The sequence below is a fragment of the Motacilla alba genome, chromosome 8 (assembly GCF_015832195.1).
Source record: "Motacilla alba alba isolate MOTALB_02 chromosome 8, Motacilla_alba_V1.0_pri, whole genome shotgun sequence".
Lineage (NCBI taxonomy): Eukaryota > Metazoa > Chordata > Aves > Passeriformes > Motacillidae > Motacilla > Motacilla alba.
This window is the reverse complement of record NC_052023.1, coordinates 2,292,248-2,307,018: the sequence shown is the minus strand read 5'-3', so window position 1 is coordinate 2,307,018 and position 14,771 is coordinate 2,292,248. Positions and strand designations below refer to the sequence as shown.

The window sequence follows — 14,771 nt, the reverse complement described above, 5'->3', positions numbered from 1 at the left end:
AAGGGAATAACAGTAAAATTTTACCTTGTGTTATTAGAGAAGAGTTATAGGCAATGAACCAGCTGCAGGTAACCCTATATTCAGGAGCTCCACTTCATTAAACTTGTTTAACAGGTTTCTATTCCTCCAGTTAATGCTTACTAAGTATATAAAGTCTTCACTCTTAAAGGGACACAGTCAAGGTTGTTGAGCCTAAACTTTGGCAAATCTTTGGCTGTCTTTCTGTTTTTAAGGCTCGAGCATTTTTAATCTTTAAATTTAATCTCAGATTTCCTTGTCAGGGAGGAGAACACCAGTGAGTGGCCAACTTCAGAGCCCTGGAGGAGCGTGGTGAAGCCTCACGTCACGTGCCAGTGACATGGAACAGGCAGAGCTGGAAAGCAACAGGGAGAAAAGCCAAGGGAGGAGGATATTTCCTGTCTCATCAGTCTGCAGGAAGTCTTGAAGGTACAACTGTGCAACTCAAGCTTTACAACATGAACCTGGAAGCCTAGGAGCAAACAATGCAATGACCCTTCCAGGGCAATAAACAAGGCAGTGGAGCTATTTCAGATGCACGCGGATACAGCAGCAGATTTAAGTTCTGAATTTGTGTCTGTTGGGAATGGTACTTACTTCAGGGACAAACACTTCACCAGGAGTCTTTGGCCAAAGTGTTCTTTGGGTACTTCAGGGACACTGAGTCTCTCTATGGGCTCCTCCTGGAATTAGAGACACAGCCCCTGTACAAACCAGCAGCAGAACCAGGAGGCAAACACGTCTATCACTTTTTTCTTCCAAGACACAGCACCACTTTAATCCGAGGCTTCCCAGCGTGGTGCATTCATCAGCAGCTATAAATATGCTAAATTAAATCCCTTTAATGTTTCTACATTGCATAACCAGAAGGGAAACCCAATCTTCAGAAAGTAATATCTATGGGCAAGACAATATGCTGAAAAACACAAAATAGCTGCAGTTCTCATGCATGTCAAACACAGGTGATCTTAAATCCTTTAAATCCCTGGCAGACTGGCAGCTTTCCCATGCCCAATACCCTTCACTCTTTTAGTCTCACCCACATGCGTGCAAAAATACCTCATCTGGTGCTGGGTGTAGTGCAAAAAGCTCCTTATGCCTGCTGGACTTCCTCTGGTCCTCGTTGTGGTGGTCGATCTCCTCGTTGGGGGTTCTGTCCAGCAGGTTGGGGAGGAGGGCATCAGGCAGGGAGTTCTTGAGGTCGAAGATGCTGCAGGCCCAGCTGCCCCGCGGGGTGTCGTCGATCGACATTGAGCGGCGCTTGAGGTCATCCTGAGAGCCAACAAATTAAAAGCAACTTCTAATGGGAAAAGGACTGCACTTTTAAAGCAGGACCATAAATTAGGTTTTATGTAGCAGGGTTTTAAAGGCACATTACTTGTTCATCCTGGTAGCTGTTGCCGTCAGGAGCTTCGTCAGACTCAAAGACCTGTTTGGGCAGCCCTTTTTGCCTCTCCTTCTGCTTGTCCAAGGTGTTGGGGTTGAACCCAGTCCCCAGCTTGTGGTATCTGCAAAGAGAGGATTTCAACCACGTTCTCAGCAGCCCTTTTGACCCCGACCCCAGAAGCAGCACCCCGGAACAAACCCGGCATTGTCAGCGTGGGTGCTCCCGAGGCAGGAGCTGCTCCCTGCAAACACCATTTCCAGTCAGCTCCACTGGAGCTGGGGCATCATCCAACAGCCACTATTCCAGCACTACAATGTGACTCTGTTCATCTATAAAGCCACTCTGGGTGATGTCAAAAGGAGGATTATCAAGGGCCAATTAAAGTCCATGTAAAATGTGCCATTGTGATGCCAAGCTAAAAACAGGCCGGGAACACGAGGGCTGAAGGCCAGTGGTTCTGCTGGAGCAGGAACTGACTTGGAGCAGATAAAATGATTAACTGGAAAACCAAAACAGCAACTCAGGAAAATCCTGGGCACCTCCGGAGAACAATTTTCCAACCCTGACTAAAACAAGTGTCTTCACACAGCATCTCTGTAAGGAAAGCGGGTCCCTCAGAGCTCCCCAGAGTGTGAGAGCTCCTACAAGTGAACAGTGTGCCTGCTGTGCTGACAGATCTCTTTGACTAACAAATTTTTGGGTGCCAAATGGCACCACGTCTGTATTTACACACACACACACACGGGTAGAGCCATGGCCTCCCTGCAATACTCACTCCAAGTCAGTTCCTGGGATCACAGCTAGAATTAATTGTTCGTACCATGCCCTGGCAATAAAGTTACCACAGAGGGATGCTCCAGACATGGGAAAACCATGGAAATGCTAGCAGCAAATAAAGGAAGGGAAGAGAAAAAAGAAGGAAGAATGCATTTTCCTTGCTAGGCTGTAATTCCTGAGAGCTGAACAATAGGATCTGTATAATCCTCACCTGGATGTCTGCATTTGCATCACAGCTCCACCAACAAGTGCAAATTATCTCTAATTCACACCTGACTTCCTCAGTCTAGCACACAGAAACTAAGCCATAAGCTTGAAATCAGAATATGCTAGTGGGTTTTTTTCAGGCCAGTGAATTTATTCACCTTTTCCAATATCATTAAAGGAATTACTGAACGGGTAGATTTCCCTGCCTCAAAAACATTTTGGTTACAAAAAAACTGGAGGTAGAGATGGATATAAAGATTATTCCCCTGGCGTGGGGAAGAAAAGGATGGAATGTCACAAGTCAATTCAGCAGTTCTTCCAAGAGCTGGGTTTGTGCCCCTGGAGCTAGCCAGAGGACTTGGAGCCATCCAATGGGATGGATTAAGAGGAAATTGTTGGCATCTTTACTTGAAAAACAGTTCAGTCCTTCCCAGCCAAGCTTTTGGGTTCTTGCTCTGCTCCAGCAGCAACTCTTCCATTTCTACCCAGTGCACTGCCATGATTTTATCCAAGCAGGAAGTGCTTTGACTCTCAGAGGACAAAACCCCACCAAATACAGCTCATCAGAGCAGGAATCACAGCCAGGAATTCCAGGTACCCATGAAAGCCACTGAGAAGCCAGGAGTGGGTGGCTGGGTGGGTCACGCTGTCCAGGTCTGGGAGTTAATAAAACATCTCCCTCCCTCTTGGGTTCCTTTCTGGGTGGTTTGTTTTGTTGGGTTTTTTTTTGGTATGAGATTACAAAACACTTTTTTATTAGGTCACGTTAGCAGCGCCAAGCACATCCTAAGCATCCCCTGAAGTGGCTCTCAGGACAACATTAAACCAGTGAATTGTAGCAACTGCCACAAGGGCAGAGCTGGAGCTGCAGCCAAGTCATTTGGAGGTGATGCACATCACATGGATCACTCACTCCCTGACAGCAGCTCTTGAAGTCATCAGACTTCCAATCATCCAAGAGAGTCCCTGCTCCAACTGAAGCCTCTCAGAACCCTTCCTGCTAATTTGCATGGAATAATCAATGCGTGCCCATCCTCTGAACTGTTAACTCATTAGGTAAATGTTGTGATGGTTCAAATATTAACAATTATTTGTCTGAATGATGTACTTTCCCCAAGACTCTCTGGGAACCAATGGAAGCTGCAGAGGGCACTTTGTCTATCAGATGGTGGTGACTCCATGTAAATCACTGCAAAATTAATGCAACTTGGCTCTAAAAAAGAACTAAAACCAGATGGAACAAAGGGAGAAACAAACGCTGAAAGTAATTTTACTTGTTCACACTCTCTAGTTGCTCTACCATGGTAAAGGAGAACTGTGGACTGAAAAGGCCCAGATTTTCCAAACTGCCTAAGGGGTTTTGACACCCAAGATCCAATTTTCCAAACATAGAGCATCAGTTCAGCTGGACTGGGCAACGAAAAGCCAGAGCACATGGAATCAGCCGCCAGGACAGTGTTTTTGAGCCTCCTTATAGCACTTGGCCAAAATTTAAAGATGAAAAGCACCACAGGGTTTCTCACTCACTTTCTGTTGACGATGGCCCAGTCCTCCGTGTAACTCCTGACACAGTCCCTCACGTGAGGGTCCATCTCGCTGTTGAAAGAACAAACACCAGAGATCACAGGGGTGACGAGGATTTCTCAAACACACATTTCGTTCCCCGGAGCACCCCCAGGTCACACGGAGTCCCACCTCTCCTCGGGCACGGCCGACACGAGCGTCCGGCACTCGCGGGGGGTGTAAACCACCTCGATGTCATCGCGGGGAAACTCCAGCAGGTCCCGCAGGGGCCCCGACTCCACGGCCAGAGGGTGGGTGTTGAGATACTCCTCCAGGTCCACAGGATCCACAGCTTCTGTGAGAGGCACCTGGGGACAAACAAACCACCACGGGGCTTACAGGGAGGTGAACAAATACAGGAGAATCACACGCGTGCTTTCTGCTCTCTTTTTTAAACCAGTTCTTCTGCCTTGTTGAGGGATTTGATGCAACATCAGGTGATTAACCCCAGTGGTGTTAACCTCAGCTAACACATCACAGAGCTGCTTCTCCTGTCTTATCTTTTATCTGATGTTCCTCTTCGTATTTCTCTAGCGCTTACCATCACCACCTAAAAAATACAACTAGAGCCAGAAAAGGTCACATCTATTTTCAAGAAATACAACAAAAGGAAACTTTGTACTTTATTTGCCACTTATCTGAGCCCGGATTTGTTTTTACCAGGCTCTGATCACAAAGGGAACCTTGATCCTGATCCAAGATGCAGGAACCCTTCCTCCCCCAGGCAGAACCCAGAGCAAGGCCTGATTTACCAGGAGCTCAGGCAGCCACACAGCTCTGAGGACTAACATTATTTTGAATTAAACCACCTCTCTGAGGAACACAAAACACAGTGTTCACCTACCACAGGTACAAGTTTAACCACCTCTTGTCCCTGGTACTAGAGCCTTTAGTGTCACAATGACTCTGCCCATGCCAGGAAGGAACACTGCCCTCAATAAAATGGATGCTTAAAAATCATCTTTACTGGGCACAAAGCCTTTACCTGAAGCACAAGGAATGACTGGAAACGTGCAGGAAAACAGCAGATTTCACTGGCAATGCTGATCTCACTACCCTGAGCTTTTTTTAGATACATTAGAAGAAATTTTGCATAAACTGGATACACACTCACATTGCATAACTTGTATTTTTACATATCCCATTACATAAACACATATAAATATTCTGATATGAGATCATTATGCTATGAGGCTATACATAAACATAGACATTAAGAAAATGAAACACTAAAAACAAGTTTTGAGGAAGCTGTCTCTACAGCAACTGAGAGATTTCCTAGAATTCCCTGGCACATGCCAGTGAGGCTGAGTGTTTTAACATGAGTCACAAAAGCACATCCAAATTCAGCAGTTTTCTCTACTAACTTCCCCTTTCCTGTCATCCCGACGATTTCTGAGGGACAAGGAACTATCCTGTAGCTCGTGTTGGAGATGACTCTACAAAGAACACTTGGTACTTCAGTTTTAAAAGTGCTTCTCGGAAATATCGCTATACAAATCCCAAATTCCACTTTTCAAACGATTGCCAACAAGCTCTGAAATTAATCAGCTTTTTATTCAAGGGAAAAGACTCAGCTAACACAGAGGGTACTGAAAGAATCTCCCGACCACAGCCAACCTCAATGAATACTGCATTTTTCTGACAAGGCAAACCCTCCAGCAGGAAACCAGCGTGACTCCAAGGAAGCCAGGGGAGTTGGAGCAGGTGACTTTTTGCCAGAGAAGAATCTGGTTCACCAAAAAAATATGTGATGGCTGGAAATGTGGTATTTGATTCTGCAATTTAGGTTAAATAAACAAATTCATTTCTGTGTAAAAAAATACGGAAAGAATCAGAGAAGGGTTGGAAGGGACCCTGAAGACCAGCTCTGCCATGGGCAGGGACACCTTCCACAAGATGATGATGATCATTTCTTTAACCCCATAACCTTTTCCCCCCCTTCTCACCCTGAACTCTTGAAATGGACTCAAAGTACGTGATTTTGGAGAACTTTTGAAAACACAAGCCAGACACTTCCACTGCAAGCAGAACTTGCCACTGCTCCTGCCATGCCACAGCTGAGATGTCACCACCTCACCCTGCTCTTCACAACCAGGCAGAGCAGCTCCACTTGGCACCAGATCCCTGACAAATGTCACTGAGGGGTGATGCTGGAACCCTGGGTACTAAAAATTTTAAACTTTCTGGACTAACAAACACTAACCCTCAAAAGAACACTACATTTAACCTAACAGCATAAAAAACCTTCCAAAATTGAATAACAGAACTAAAATCATAAGTGTATAGTTTAAATAAAAGTGTGTAATATCACATAGAAGAAAACTTAGGAGTTTAAAATTTTGGAATATAATATATATGTAAAAGTTTTAGAGCAAAAGCTAGTCCTTCTTTACCATCTTCTTCACTTTCTTCTTCATAAGTTTAAGTAGTATTGTGTAATTAAATAAAAAAATCCGCATTGCCTGTTATGAGTAGTTTATTTTTAGATTAAAAATAAAAATAATTTAAGTATAATTTCTTCGTTAAATAGTTTATCCTTAAAAAACCTTATAGAAAAAAAAATCTCCATTTTCACCTTGTTAAAGAAAACTACTATAGAATCCACACTTTGTGAGACTATAATATAAATAAAAACTGATAAACGTCTGAATCCAAACAAAAAACATCATCTCAAAATTTAATTCCAACCTCAACCAAAAAAAAAAAAAAAAACCAAAAACAAAACAAACAGAAAAAAACCCCCAAAAAAATCAACAGTAGTGATGCTTCACATGAGGATCCAACTCAGACCTTCAGAGGGTGACAGCTTTTCCTCAAGGAATTTTTTCCTCAGCTTTTCCTCAAGGAATTGCTACAAGTGCCTGTTTGTTCCCAAGTGCTGCTCTGTGCCCAATCTCCCCTTCCACTGACAAACCTCAGATCCAAAGAGGAGGAATCACCCAGCACTGCAGACTCCTTGCAAATGAAGATAAAAATAACAAAATCAGTAACAAAATTCTGGGCAAAAGCTCCAGAGGGGCTGGGAAAAGCATCCCCTCACATCCTCCCCTGGCCAGTGCAGAGCTCCATCCATGCTGCTCCTCCCTACACCTCCCTGAGGGGTAAGGAAGCCTTCATGGCATGACTTAAAGCTGCTTAGCTGACCCTGGTTTTAAGCCCTAACATTTTAAGATTTACTTTTATTCCTCTTTCTGACCTGGCAGCTCCAAAGCTGAGGGATCTTCCAGAAGTGAGCTGCCTTTGCAAGTGTGGTGTTTTAATCCGCACAAACTCATTTACCTGTGATTATCTAACACACAGGAACCTTCCAATCCCTTCCAATCTTTCCACTCCATTCATCCTGATAAACAGAATTACAAAAAAAGATGAGGAAAAGCCTTAATGCAGAGCTCACAGGGACATGCAGGAGCGAGGGTGTGAGGCTGTCACAGCCCAAATCACACCGGGTCCCCTCATCCCTGGCATGTCACATCTCAAACTGCCCTTGTCCAACAGGAGCACTGGGATGTGCTGGACAGGAGATGAAGGAAGGGGCCATGCCAGTGAAAAATCAGCCTCTCCAGAAAGGCAGGCAGTGCTCAGGGGCTCTCTGTGCACCCTGCGGGTTCCAAGCCCTTCACACATTTCAGGATTAGGCCCAAGGCTGCACTTCCCAATTTTCCACTTTGTCTCTTTGGGTTACTATTGTACCATGAAGATGCAAACAAACAAAACAGTCAAAGCCAGAGGCCTGTGTCAGACTCACCATCTGTGCAGCCACAAATACTGTCTAGCACCTGAGTAAAGAGGCCAAACATAAATCCATGGCCAAGGAGAGGAACTACTTGGTGTCAGCCTATTGGCAGATAAAAGGCAAGAACATTATTTTAGGCTTCAGATATTTGTGGGGGAAGAAGTGATGAAAGAGGAGGAGGAGGGAAGAAGGATGAATAAATGCACCAAAAGGAAAATGAACCTAAAAGATGTCCCCGTGTGTGAACAGAACCACAAGAGCTCCTCTCAAGGCTCTTGCTGTCAATGGTTTAACCTTTCCCCTGCCCTGCTCCATGCTCCAGCGTTGCTCCAAAGGTGTGCATGGGGACAAGGACACACAAAATACCAGGGGCTATTCCAGTGCTACTTGGGCAAAGCATCAGTCACCTGAAATTGCCACACAAACCCAGCAGGTGCACACTGGAGGAGCTGGACAAGCTCAGGTAAAGACCAGGTTACCCAACCCCATCATCCCAACCCCATCATCCCAACCACCCTCACTCTGCTGGAGAAGCAGAACCTGCTCTGCCATCTCACCTCCAGCCCAGCTGACCTCCTGTGACACCAGGACAAACAAGAGCTGATTGCCCTGGCCTGCAGGAGCTGACACTGGGCTAGAGCTGATCTCAGCCACCAAAGGACTGCCAGTCCTGTCAGCTGCACATGAACAGGATTGAAATCTGCTGCAGCAGGAAGGGGGAACAGCTGAGGAGGAGAAAGCTGTGCTCCCCCACAGCCCTGCTTGCTGGCAGGCTGCAGACACAGCCACCTTCAGTGCAATCTTCATCCTGCTCCCAGGAAAGGCCTTCTCCACTCCTCTGGCAGCTCCAGGGAAGCAACAGTAGGTGCCTCCTTCACAAAACACAGCCAGCTCCTCCTCACCGGACTTCCCAAGGCAGAAGGACAATTCCAGCCAAGTATTTACAAACATGCAGACCACCTAGCAACTGGCTAATCCCAGCATGCCAGAGTGGTTTTGCAGGAAAGGACCTTAAAGCTCATCCTGTTTCAACCCTGACACCTCCCACTGTCCCAGGCTGCTCCAGCCCCAGTGTCCAGCCTGGCCTTGGGCACTGCCAGGGATCCAGGGGCAGCCACAGCTGCTCTGGGCACCCTGTGCCAGGGCCTGCCCACCCTCCCAGGGAGGAATTTATTAATATCCAATCTGAATTTCTCCTCTTTTGGTTTGAAACCATTCTCCCTATCACTGCCTGCCTGTGTAAAAAGTCACTCTCATTTTTTCTAAGCTCCCTTTCAGTACTGAAAGGCCCCAGTGTGGTCTCCCCTAATAAACCTAAGGGGGAATACTGGAGTGTTACTGCAGGAAATCCTTGCCAGGGGGGTCCATTTCTGTTGAGTTTATTAAGACCCTCCAGAAACCAAAGTCTGAAAGAGCCCTGAGCATCTTCCCCACCAGGACCATAGAATAATGTAAATTAACAGCAAATACATGTTAAAAATATGAAAAGGAACACTGCTCCCAGAATTGCTGCCCATTTAAAAAATACCCTTTGATTTTGTGCAGGCTGTAATTACAGATGAAATTATGGTCAATTCCCTAATCTGGTTTTCACTCAGCCTTTATCCCAGGATCAGGCACTGCAACCTCACCCATGGCAAGCACTGTTCTGTGCCATTAAAATCTACAGGAGGACAATGTGGGGAGAAAGGGCAGCTGAGGATGAGTAAGAGGGGCATAACCTGCTCCCTGCCAGCACAAACACTGTGTTTATCACAGCACTGACAAACTGAAAGTACACAACAAATCAAACAGGACTCTCTCTCTCTCTCAGACTTACCCTAACCCAAATCAAACCCCTCACCTGGAAATACATCTACATTAAAAATACCAATTCTGCATGTCCTTAACCTGACCACAGACACGTCCAATCAGCTAATTCTGACAGCAGCCTTGATCTGGCTGCTCTAGCCCATTTAACAGGCAGTTTCCAGAGCACACCTGTGTTCCTGCAGCTCTGGCTCTCAGCACTTGCAGGACAAAGCTCCATTTCAAAGCTTTACAGCTCTCCTGCAGTGGGGACACTCGAGCTTTCTTCTTTAAGGTTGTGTTATTCTTCACTGTTACATCCCCTTAAAAGCTGGAAAATCAAACTGCCTTCCCTATCGACTTTGCCCTTCTCCAGACAGCAAACATTGTATTTTTGTGGAGTTTTAGTGCACATGTCTCTTTCCTATTTATTTCCTCCTTTTCAGCACCTACCTGCATCATCATCATCATCACTTCCAAAAGCACCCGCACAAATCTGCAGGAGCCTCAGTGAGGGGATGTGGCAGCACTCCATGGAGGGTAACACAAACCTTCACTCACTTCAGCCAGGCATCCCAAAGGGATGACAAAGGGAACAAAGGGATAAAGTGCAAGGAAAGCTACACCCAGGGAAAGCTCACACAGGCAAACAACACATACAATGCAGAGGTCAGGCTTGTACAAGAGCTGCACCTGTGCAGGTAGCTGAAGACTCAAGATCTGCTCTCCTGGGCATTGCACAGCAGCTCAGAACAGGAGCTCAGTAACAACTAGGGCAGAAAAAGGACAATTATTGTCTCCACCTCACAGGGACTGCCTGAAGCACAGTGCCCTGATGTTCACACAGCCATTCCCAGGTTTGCCTGGAGGACTTCAGCCTATCCCTTCTCCAAACAGCCAGCTGGGCACAGGGGATTGCCCAACCCACAGGTGTCCCAGGGGACACACTGCAAGTGACACACTCAAATCCCCGCAGTCCTTTCCAGCTTGTGTATGACAGCACAGCCATGGAAAACAACATTCCCTCCCATTTCCTTCTCCCTCCCTCACCTCTGCCCTCCCAGGATGTCCAATTCCCCAGGGAGCCCCAGGAGCACTGAGAGGTTATGGCATGACAGCTTGGCAGGATGCATCTGGCACAACAAGGATCTGAACCCAACTGCTGCGGCCCAATCCAAACCCAATTCCCCTTTTAGCTCAAGTGAGATGCATCATTCCCAAGGGCAGAGCCCAGCCCCTGTGAGGATCAGCACAATTGAGGGCTCTGTAAAAATGACAATGGCAAAGTGTGCAAGGTTGTTCCTCCTGCCTCCTTCCTGTGGGAGTAAAACTCCCTGTGAGGATCCCATAAGGGACCTTGAAAAATTAACCTTGCAGAGAGCTCTTCATCACAGGGAGGATTCTGACTGCTATTTTTACTCGGCAGCTAAAGCACTTCTTCAAAATCAGGGTGATATTTCTTGCCAATTTTGAAATCAGGACAAAGTTCCATCTTAACTTCAATACCTCCTTAAATATTAAGCGATTCACAACGTGCTAAAACTGCAACAGATTGTGCCAAAGCTCCAAATTCTAAATTAATACCAACTTCCCACCCACCGCCTTCCCTGGGCAAAATCTTGGAAGGACAGAAGCAGCAGATTAACATTTCAAAGCTGAGCCCCAGCCTCCTCTCAGCTATCTCTGGGTCTCCAGGGCAAACAGGCACTTCCCTTGCAGAGCAGTCAGGAATGCAGATGGCCTGTGCTTGCTGTGGCAAAATCCTGTCACCCTTAAAGGGATACTGGAATCTCGGGGAACAGGAGTCAAATCTGATGTACTGGAAGGACTCAGAATAAATCTGAGAATGTAATATGCTAAAAAAAAAAAAAAATTACAATTTGCAGGCAGGTTAAAGAAGGTAACAGTTGAAAGAAATAAGCTTGCTAAACAGAGGCAGTGGATTTATTTTTAAGTGTGAACTACAGGCAAGTCACTCTAAGAGGTTTTGAAACATGAGCAGTGTAATATTAACCACTGACAACACTCAAGTAATGAAAAAACATGTTTTACTTGCAAAAATGACATTTGCTTTCAACTAAGCGCTCCAAAAATAACCCAAATGGATCCAAATTCAAAGACTCACATATTTGTCTGCTGCCATCCCTGCATTTCAGCAAACCCATACTCCTGATGCCTGGTGAGCCCAGAGAACTCCTGCATTTCATTTTTTTTGGCTGCATTTATAATACATGGAAATATTCAAATGAACCAAGGGGATTCCTAGGCAATCTCTGCTTTCCATCAGCCACAGGCAGCTGCCCAGGCTCACCAGGGATGGCACCTCCCCAGCCAGAAGTGCAGTCATTAGCTCCCCACTGCCTCTGGAATGCAGCTCCCTATCTCCTGCTCTGCCTATTCCTGCTTTTGCACGGTGTTCTGTGGGATGTCATTACCAGGACAGCAGCTGATGGAAGTGCTTCATTTCCAAACTGCAAACGTGCCCCAAAAAGGGCTGTAAGCACTCTCTGTGTCTGAAGCCTCCATCTATAAACCTGAAAACATTCAGTTTTAAGATCTGCCTTCTGCGAGATCTGCAGGGTATTCTATCACAGCGCTTGATCTAGAAAAAGCCTCTAATGAAAGGAAATAGATTCCCCATCCCTGGAAGTGTCCAAGGCCAGGTTGGACAAGGCTTGGAGCACCCTGGGATAGTGGAAGGTATCAGGGTTGAAACAGGATGAGCTCCAAGGTCCTTCCAACCCAAACCGGTCTGGGGTTCTGTGAAATAATTACAAATATACCTGCCTAAAGAAGGATCCTACATGGAACAACTCCAAAACCAGTGAGATGCTTTATGTACAAATAGTGCCAGGTTATTTGCTGTGATAACTGGTTGCTAATGTAGGAAGCCGTTTGGGTATAGAAATATTAATATTAATCAGAGATTAATTAGTTATCTGGGAATACTAAAGCAATTTCTTACCAACCCTAGAAAGACACGAGTTATGCCTCTAAGGATGGGTAAGAAGACAACATCTTGATGACTAAAGATTGTGTAATTTCACCAAGAGTATTTGGAGAACACAAAGACTTTGACACAGAAAATACAAGTGCTGAGACTCATCTTGGAGAGTCTCCCTCTGATAAACTGTGACAAAACTGAAAGCAGAAACTGAGACAGCAACAGAGAAATGAAAAAGCCAAAGAGTTTGACCAGAGACTGTAGAAAAATCACAGATTTCCCACTTTTGGCAGAAATGTTACATCAGGTCAGTAGAGACAGACCCCTCCAGACCCTGGGGGCTCACACAGGCAGGCCCTGGTGGCCCTGAGCCCTGGTGGCCCTGAGCCCTGCCAAGCACAGAGTGCTCTCCTGAGCAGGAAATCCTTGGCACAGGCACCTCCCAGCTCCCAGGGGACACTTTCTGCCCTGCATGGATGGATGAGCCACGGGGCAGGGGCTGTCCCATGGCCTAGGACAGCCAGGGATGGGGCAGCCTCAGGGCAGCCTGTGCCAGGGCCTCAGCACCCTCTGAGCAAAGAAATTCCCCTACAGCTAACCTCTGGCAGTGGGAGCCATTCCCTGTGTCCTGTCCCTCCAGGCCTTGTCCCCAGTCCCTCTGCAGCTCTCCTGGAGCCCCTTCAGGCCCTGGCAGGGCTCTGAGCTCTGCCTGGATCCTTCTCCTCTCCAGGTGAGCATCCCCAGCTCTCCCAGCCTGTTTATTAACAATTACTTGGTATAATATCATTTAGTTAAGAGTATTATCTCTGCTAACCCTGTTGAAGTTATTGCAGAGACTTCCAGTGGACAGCAGACTCACCTGAGCAGGTAAAACACCCCTGCCCTTGCCACAGGCTGGCTGCTGCCCTTAGCAATGGCAGGGGAGCAGTTCTCACGAGCTACAGAAAGTGCCTGCACCAGAGCAGAGTGACTTGTGAGCAGGCCCAAGGGCAGAGGCAGGGCAGAGGATGTGGATGATGCCTCTCCCATCCTCCCCTGCCTGATGAGGATAACCATGCAGCCAGGCAGGGCAAAACCTCCAGGAAATACAAATAATGGGAGACACCATTCAGCCTTCACCAGCCCTGAGACAGCATAAAGACTCAGCTCATTCTCCTTTGCAATTTTTGGGGATAAAATTACTTGGCTCTGAGCACTCCAAAATGGCCTTTCACAGGACACTGGCATGTTTTCCTTTGCTGTGCTTCCCATTCATTTGCACAAATCACCTTTTCTTCTTCTCTTAAATTATGTTAAAATAAACAGTGGAAATATACAAAGGAACCTATATTCTCTTACTGAATAATTAGATGCTATCTTTGAATACATGGCCAAAGTCTGACATCCAATAAATCCAAGACAATGCCTCAATTAGCCCAGATAATGCCCATAAAGCCAGCAGTGCTTCACAAAGATATGTAAATGTCAGCACCTTCATTTTATAGGAGAAAATGAAGAGCTGAGAGCAGCTGTGGTCAGATCACATCACATCCAAGAATCCAGACCCCTTTATTCCCAGGCTAATTAGCATCTCTTATAACAGTGTTCCTTTACATACTAACAATCATCTCTGCTGTAACATGCAGGAAATATCACACCCAATCCCTCGGGAAAAGCTGTGATTTTTCTATAAAACAACTCAATGTACATTCACTCTGCTTATTTGCAAGTTCAGTAAAAAGCTGCTCTTCTAATTAAATCACAGAATCATTAAGGTTGGCAAAGTCCTCCAAGATCATCCATGTCCAAACTTTGACTGAACACCATCTTGTCAACCAGACCACTGCACTATGTCCAACCATTAAAATATACTTCTAAAGATGTAAAGAAATAGAAAAAAAAGACCTGAAAATGTTTTTAAAAATTAAGAGAACTTTTTCTTGGGAAGAAAAAAAAAATCAAGTTTTGGACAACAACCAAAAAAAATTTCAATTATTATCCTTGGCACTCAAAAGAGAAAAAAGAAGTCCAAGATTTTGTAAGTCTTTATCTTCTTTCAGCAGACAGAGTTAACTGAGCACAATGAGCTGCTCCACAGAAAAAACAAACTTGGGAAGAAAAGAAAGTGGTTAGTCAGGAGGGATTATAATGGCCCATAGTAAACAGCCTGGGTGATCAAACAAACACTGCAAATTCCCCATCCTGCAGGATGCTGGGGAATTCTCCCAGAGGAAATGCAAGTGGGGCTGGTGGTGAGAAGCAGCAGCTCCCAGCAGGGAATGCTGAACCTCTGGGGGCACCCAAGGTGAGCACAGCCCATGGATTCCAACCCAGAGCACACCCAGCACGGTGCAAATGCACACCCCACTCAC

The 14,771-nt window shown here is 45.9% G+C and overlaps 1 protein-coding gene across 17 annotated transcripts in view; it reads right to left on the bottom strand.

Moving 5' to 3' along the window:
- DOCK7 (dedicator of cytokinesis 7) overlaps nucleotides 1–14,771 on the bottom strand; it is a 96,005-nt gene that overhangs the window by 68,857 nt on the left and 12,377 nt on the right. For all 17 annotated transcript variants that reach the window (XR_005257890.1, XM_038145171.1, XM_038145172.1 and 14 more), the window contains exons 3-7: nucleotides 4,085–4,260; nucleotides 3,917–3,985; nucleotides 1,397–1,526; nucleotides 1,078–1,290; nucleotides 616–701 (exon numbers count right to left, since the gene is read on the bottom strand). Coding sequence is in view for 16 of the 17 variants with exons in the window: in XM_038145171.1 (XP_038001099.1) it covers nucleotides 616–701; nucleotides 1,078–1,290; nucleotides 1,397–1,526; nucleotides 3,917–3,985; nucleotides 4,085–4,260 (674 nt within the window). In the remaining variant the exon portion in view is untranslated. The remainder of the gene's footprint in view (nucleotides 1–615; nucleotides 702–1,077; nucleotides 1,291–1,396; nucleotides 1,527–3,916; nucleotides 3,986–4,084; nucleotides 4,261–14,771) is intronic.